The 6,928-nt window shown below is 45.5% G+C and overlaps 1 protein-coding gene across 1 annotated transcript in view; it reads left to right on the top strand.

The window, feature by feature from the left end:
- The window catches only part of RPTOR (regulatory associated protein of MTOR complex 1), a 163,041-nt gene that overhangs the window by 42,681 nt on the left and 113,432 nt on the right, over positions 1-6,928 (top strand). Inside the window, exons 5-6 of the mRNA XM_035899198.1 lie at positions 1-64; positions 5,436-5,582. Coding sequence (XP_035755091.1) covers positions 1-64; positions 5,436-5,582 — 211 coding nt within the window. The remainder of the gene's footprint in view (positions 65-5,435; positions 5,583-6,928) is intronic.

Below are 6,928 nucleotides of genomic sequence, written 5' to 3'. Positions count from 1 at the left end.
CCACTACAATGGGCACGGTGTCCCCAGGCCAACAGTGAACGGGGAGATCTGGGTCTTCAACAAGGTGCGTCTGTGCTGAGCAGCTGAATCTTTTTCACTGCTGCGTAAATTGTTGCAGTGTTCTGTTAGAGAACAACTGGATTTCCAGGGTTTAAAATGTGTTCACAGGTATTTGTTTGACCACTCTTTGCTTTCTGTGTGTTCCTGAAGTTCTGTCAGACCAAACAGGGTGTCCCTCGCCTCGCAGCGGGGCGGGAGGGTCTTCCCTCAGAGGCACTAAAGCTCACTGCAAAACCCCGAGAAGCCAGCTGCTTCCCCTGGCTTCGTCTGCTTTTCAGGGGAGCAGCCCAGCTCTGTCAGGTCTGGAGCAAACAGCAAGGCTCCCCCATGGACTTGGCTTTGCTGCCTTATGTCACTGACTGATGATGGCGTTCTCACCAAAAGGTTTATGCTTAAGATGTCTACTGACTCTGAACAGCCGTTGTTCAAACTACCTAGAGGTACTGCGAGAGGACGGTGAACGTACGGCCAGCTCTGCTGCCAGAGCACAGAGCACGGCGGAGCCTCTGGGTACGATATAATGGGTATCTTCTACTCTTCTAAAGCCTCGTTACTCCTACTTAGCCATGGTTTGTAGCCATGGTTTGTACAGCTACGTAGATCGCATGCAACACCCTTTGAGAGGTTCCAAGCATGGCCTAAATGTGCTTTGCTTTCCCTTTAGTTAAGCTATTTACTATCTATTAAGGGTCACTGATTTAGCATGGAGTCTTAGGAAATTGAGAGACTGTTTATAGCTGGAACGTACGTTCAGCTGACACAGGACTTGCATTCCTTGTTATAGTTATGCTCCTATTTTATTTTGAGGGCTTCTTTTCTCGTACTTCACATGCATTATTTTTATATTTGAATGAGCATTCACTGGTAATTTGAAAGAGCAGGGTAGAAGGGAAGGGGAGAAAGTGTGGGAGGGCATCACTTTATTCTGGGGCATCTATACTGGAGACTTGATTAGTATTCATACCAGTAAACAACTGGTCTGAATACTAATTAATTTTGAAGCTGAATTTGCTGTTTAAGAACAAATAGGAGTGACCTCTTCTTACAGCCAGTGGGTAATAAATAAACCAGCAAGAACGCTGGGCAGAATGCGTTACACATGGAAGGGGAGGAAATTACTGCTCAGTGAAGTTCGTGTTCTGCCAAATGCTTTATGAGGAGCTTACTGGGCATTTGCTGGTTTGCCTGCAGTGTCAGCTGGGGTAGTGTGGTGTGGATGCCACTGGTGATGGGGAGCTGAGGTCTCTCTGATTTACCTTATGGCTGTGAAAAAAAAATGTGATTGTCATAGAGGTTGATGGGGAAAGTTGAAACTCGGTAATTTTTGCAGTGTGTTACCAAATATTTGCTTTTTGGGAAGGAAAGAGTCAGGAGTAGAACTTTTCTGTTAAGCAAGGGATTACATTTAAGGAAATGCTGGGGGGAGGGTGGGAATCAGCAGTGTTTAGAAATCAGTCCTAAGGAATTCAGTCTCAGATTTAAGCAGAGGGCCTAATGAGGCTCAGCATTATAGCCGTCTCGAATTGATATAGTAGAGGTGCTGAAATTTGACTGTGCTGACATTTTAAAATTAGATTTAAAATGCTCATGCATGCACTTGAAGTCTCAGTTAGAAGAGCACGAAGGCAGAGCTGAAAGGGACCTTGAGATCATCCAACCGAGGGGCCAGAAGGAATGAAACAGCCTTGCTGGTGGATGGGGCGTGTGACCTCCGCTGGTCGAAGGAAATAAAATGTGTTGGATTTATGCTGACCTCCCCTGGGGCCAGGTTGAGCATCTTTCTCCTGTTCCCAGAACCTGAAGCTTTGGGACGTGTGGTTCTGGTGGCTCATCAGCCTGTTAGCAAGGCTTTGGGGCAGGTGCTGCGGAGAGTAGAGGGCGGTGGGGCAAACAGGAGGTGCAACATCAGCACCGTTCAGGGGTGGGAGACAACACGGAATGTCAAGAATCTGTCCAGATGTTTCGCTCTGCTTTTGTTCTCCGTCTGTAGATGCTCATTTTTCCTTTCCTTTTTTTTTCTCTCCCATAAAACTGGTGTGTGGCCGTTACGGGGCTGGTGACGTGGGTGATGACAGAGAGGGCTTCTCCCACTGCCTTCTGTGGGCTCCTGCAGCCCAGCCTGAATGCAGCAGAAGCTGGTGGAGCTGGGCGGGTTGACCACCTCCTGCCTCACCGCTGCCAGCGCCTGCCGGGACGCGCAGACTGGCGGACCCAGTGCCTCTTCTGCAAAAGCAGCTCTGCAGCGCTGCTGGTGGCAACCATCAGAGAGCCTGGAAGCTTAGAGGACCTCAGTAGCTGTTCAATATTTTCTTTTTCACCTTTATCTAGTGTCACATTTAAATGTCCCAACAAGTGCCAGCAGGCTATCAGAGACAGCAAATAGATGTAGTGGTGTAGGAGCACTTTGTAATGATGCTGGAGAAAGTTCACCTAGTATGAGGTCTTCATTAATATCTTGTCCTTAATTTCTCAAGAGTTGGTATTTTAAAATTAATTCAGACCTCTGCCCTTGCACAGTTGGTGCTTTGGCTGAACTGATGTTTTAAAATGGCAATGTAAGGAGAATGCTTCTCTCGTGTGTTTTGTTTTCTGCTCTTCTGAAAACCCGTCTGCTTCGGTAACTGCTTGCATTGGCTGACACAGGGCCTGGTGGGGGGGCTGACAGGCTCTGAAGGTGGCCCAGAACGCCCAGGCAGGTAGCCCTGCACCAGCTCTCTGGTGGTGGGGCTGGGGTGGGGTTGGGGTGCTGCGTTAGCAGCTCGGAGGGGGACCCCGGCATTCGCAGCTGATCCCTGTGCGCTGCACGAAGCCTTCCTGGCACGGCAGGAGTGGATCCAGGAGAGATTAAGCATGGTATGTTCGGATATGTAGATTAAAAAAGATAAAACCATCAGGAAGTATCGTGTGGCCTGGTTCACTTCCGCTGCACAGCTCGGTCACGCTGCTCAGTTAAGCGGCGTTCAGGTGCTGCGGAAGGGCGTGCGGGAGAGGAGGCGCTGTGTACGATTTGGAGAGCTAGTAGCTCAACTAACTTGGTCTTTAAAACCCAAACGTGCCTCCTCTCCTACAGTTTTTCCTTGAGTTTAATGTTTTATAGATTTTGACAAGTTGTGCTGGCTGTAGTATAAATACCTCTGCGGTACCTTCACCTTCCCTTTTGCTATTCCATCTGGCCTGGCAGGTGAAGAGGACAGCAGTAAATAAATAATCTGATACTCACCTGCATTCGTTGTACTGGAATGGAAACCTGCCCGTCTATATGCGCTTTGCGGAAGGGCAGGCAGTGCCGAGCGCCTCTGCGCCCAGGAAGGGCGGGTACGGTCCCCGTAAACCAGTACATTTGGCATTGCCTGGCCGTTTGCCACATTTGGAAGAGGCAATAACACGCTTTTCATGTATTTATTGTGAGTGCTCTTGTGTTAACACGGAGCAGTGTTCTCTTTCTGGTTTTGCTTGCTACTGTTTTCTCAGAAAATCCCAACATGGTTTCAAAAAGGTAAAAACCAAAAGCTCCCGGCTTCAAGCAGGTTTGTGCTGAAGCTCTGAGGAACTCTGTGAAATCTGAGGAATGTTGGTTCTGAAGAGGTTTTGAGTTGTTTGGTAGAGATCGGTGATGCAGTTGGTTCAAAACCAGTTCCTAGCTGAGCTGTTCCTTGGGCCGATCCTTTAACCAGTCACAGAGGGCTGGATGGTGGGGCTCGTGTTCACGGAGCAAAGCCAAGGCCGGTGCTGAGAACAAACCACGCAGACGTGTTCTCTCGTCCTCGCAGCCCCAGCGCGGCAGAGTCAAGATGATCAAGCATCAAACGATCACCCTGAGCAGCCCTGCTAGAGAACTATTATTTAACACTCCTTTTTTCTTCAGACGATCTCATTTACATATCATTAGCAAATTCAGTAAGTTATATCTGATCCCCACAGGAAAATCGGACCATAAAATTCTTCTGTTTTGAAATATCACAATATTAATCAGAGCTATAATCCAGCCTTAACTCTAGCAGCGTGCATTATAAAGTTCAAACAATGCCTGCCCATAAAATCTCAGCGATTATGTGTCGGAGCGGGTTGTTCGTATGGAACTGCCTGTGGCTGGAATGTGCTTAAACTGGGAGGTGTCCCTAGGAAAGGTCTACGCCAAGGGGGAGTTCTTCGTGTATCCTTCTATCCTGCAACAATTTGCAAAGCTCCTAACTCCCAAAAACTTTGGCTTTTATAAACAATTTTTCTTATTAATTTTAATGAAATAACCAAACCTGTTATATATGGGCAAAACTGGATTTTGAAGTGACTTACTATTTCCTACCTTATCTAGCATATGCTTTATGATCACTTCTGTCTTTATAGGTGCTGATATGTGTCCTTGAAAATTTGATTTTTGTAAAAGTTTACTGGTTTTATTACAGCTATTTTAAGTCTCTTGAATTTAAATGAGAGTTATGATCCCATCCATCATTCTGCTGATGTTAATAGGAACAGCGCAGCCTTTGCCGTAGATTTTTGGGCAGAGTTCAAGGCTGTACGGACATGAGCAGGTTGCCCTCTGGCTGCCGATGGGGAGGATTTTGCAGTCAGCCACTGTATATTTGGTGGGGGGTCTTCAGGCTCAAATGGCAGAAATCTGCTTGGGTTGATATTTTCAGTTCTGCCGCTTAGTTTAGGGTGTGGCCCTTCATAGCTGGCTTTAAATGTCTGATTTTTCATCCTCCTTTTATTTTAAGCAGCTCTTGCCTCCAGTTATTTTGGGGGGGTTAAGGTGGAAGAGAAGGACCAAACCACTGCACAAACGAAGTTGTTGGTGCTTCGCTTTGTTGCAGGCAGGCTTTGTTGGGTTTGGTTTTATTGGAGAGTTCTGCAAGTTGCACGGAAGTTAAAGGCCGTCATCAAATTATGAAGCATCTCATTAAACTGGGATGGGGTAGCTGCTGATGGGTACATAGTCTTAATTATCAATCTTGAGTTATTGATGGAGTTTTCAGTTTAAGACGTTTGCTGTTAAGCTAGAGGCAACTGGTTTGCATCCTTTATCAGTGCTGCAGAAATTTGGGATAAAATTTGACTACTCCACGCTGGGTGGGGTTGTCAGCACGGATCAGAGCACTCTTTTGAGTTTTAGAACTTTAGAGTAGAGTTCAGTGTTTCAGACAGCACCACGATAAAACCTGCTCGTCATTTGTGCTGGAGTTGGCCTCATAGCCCTCACGATTAGCAGGTGTTGGTTGGTATTTGTGTTGGTGAATATGCTCAATGTTCAATCTAGGTTTTATTTCGTGATTTCAGAATTGGAATTTTTCTGTTTATTTTACTGTGTCACCAATGAAAGTTCTGTTGCTTCTCTGCCTCTTTGTAACTTGAGTGGTTTTTCTTTCTTCTTACAGAACTATACTCAGTATATTCCTCTGTCCATATACGACCTGCAGACCTGGATGGGCAGTCCCTCCATTTTCGTCTATGATTGCTCCAACGCTGGCCTTATTGTCAAGTCATTCAAGCAATTTGCACTACAGAGGGAGCAAGAGCTGGAGGTGAGATCCCAGTCTGTGGCAAAGCTTTCAGTTGTGTTTGTGCCGCAGGGTTAAGTTTAAACTTGCTTAAACTGAAAAATGTGTTTAAAACAATGTTGGAAGGCAAATTAATTTGCAAGTAATTTTGCCACTCCCATCTTTCTGGTTCAGTTTGCTATCCTATTAAACTTGGAATAATTTTTAATACAAGCACTAATTAAATGGTAATGTTAACAGAATTGTTTGTGCCCTAATGGTCTTTTCTGCTGAGATAAATGCTGAGGTGAACTAGACGTATTTATTCTAATTGCAGAAGTCTGGTATCCGGTATTTGGAAGTAGTTAAGAGTTTTATGCTGTTGAACTGAATCTGAAAATGTGAAAGAAAATAAAAAACCCCATATAGACAGAGGGTTTATCGCTGGTGGTTTCAGTTTCACAGAAAGTCGCATGTGTTTCTAAGGAAAAGCTGACTTTCATTGCAAATGTAATTACTAATAAATTGACTGAAGTAAATCTGAAATGCGAAGTGGAAGGTAAGACGTCAGGACTCTTTGTGCAGCAGCTTGGGATGGCAAGGCTCCCCGTTGCCAGGAGGTCCTGCTGGCTTTAGCTTACGTAGAAAGCACGTTTTTAAAGGTTAGCTTACACCCTCACAGTTCTAAGACAACCAACCAAAACCCAACTTCAAGGAAGGAATATTAATTAATCAGGCAACTGACTGTCACAAAGACAACCTGCAAGCAGATGCTAACGGTATCCTTGGCTCTGATTCTTTTCACTCTAAATTCCGTTCTTTTGGAAGTGCTTTGGTGGTGACTCTTCTGGCAGGTGGAATTTCCATTCTACCAACAGAAAGCAGTCTAACAGCTTGAGATACGTAGATCGTTGCATTATTCCTTCACTTCAACCAGTGATAATGCCGTGCTTTATAAAGATGAGAAACTTCCCAAAGCCTATGGCTTGGGAAGAACATGAAACTGCAGGACACGGATCAATGGTATTGGTAATCAATGCCTTTTGAAGGTTACAGTCTTTTTAAGTCAAGGAAAATGTCTGGCAGTCTGATCTGCTCTCCTTTTTCAAGTTTTCCTATCAGCCTACGACATCCCTCGCAGTATTTTTCGGAGCCTTTCTCTTTTCCTCGTACCATGCACCCTTCTGGATTTTTGTTTTGTTTTCTCATCCTGTTCCTAAGCAGGTTAAAAACGAGCCCAACTTTACCTTCCCTTTTCCTGCTTTCCTGAGGAATTTCTTTTTTTCCTTGGCTCTCCCTGAGCTCCAGGATGACTTTGAGGCTGGTTTGGAAGGAAGGCAGCCGCAGGTGTCTCTGTGGGTTTCTGCTGTGTGACAGACAAATGGTTCAGG

The sequence above is a fragment of the Egretta garzetta genome, unplaced genomic scaffold, assembly GCF_000687185.1.
Source record: "Egretta garzetta isolate BGI_Z169 unplaced genomic scaffold, ASM68718v1 scaffold131, whole genome shotgun sequence".
In the NCBI taxonomy this organism is placed as follows: Eukaryota; Metazoa; Chordata; class Aves; order Pelecaniformes; family Ardeidae; genus Egretta; species Egretta garzetta.
This window is presented reverse-complemented; position numbering and strand designations above follow the sequence as displayed.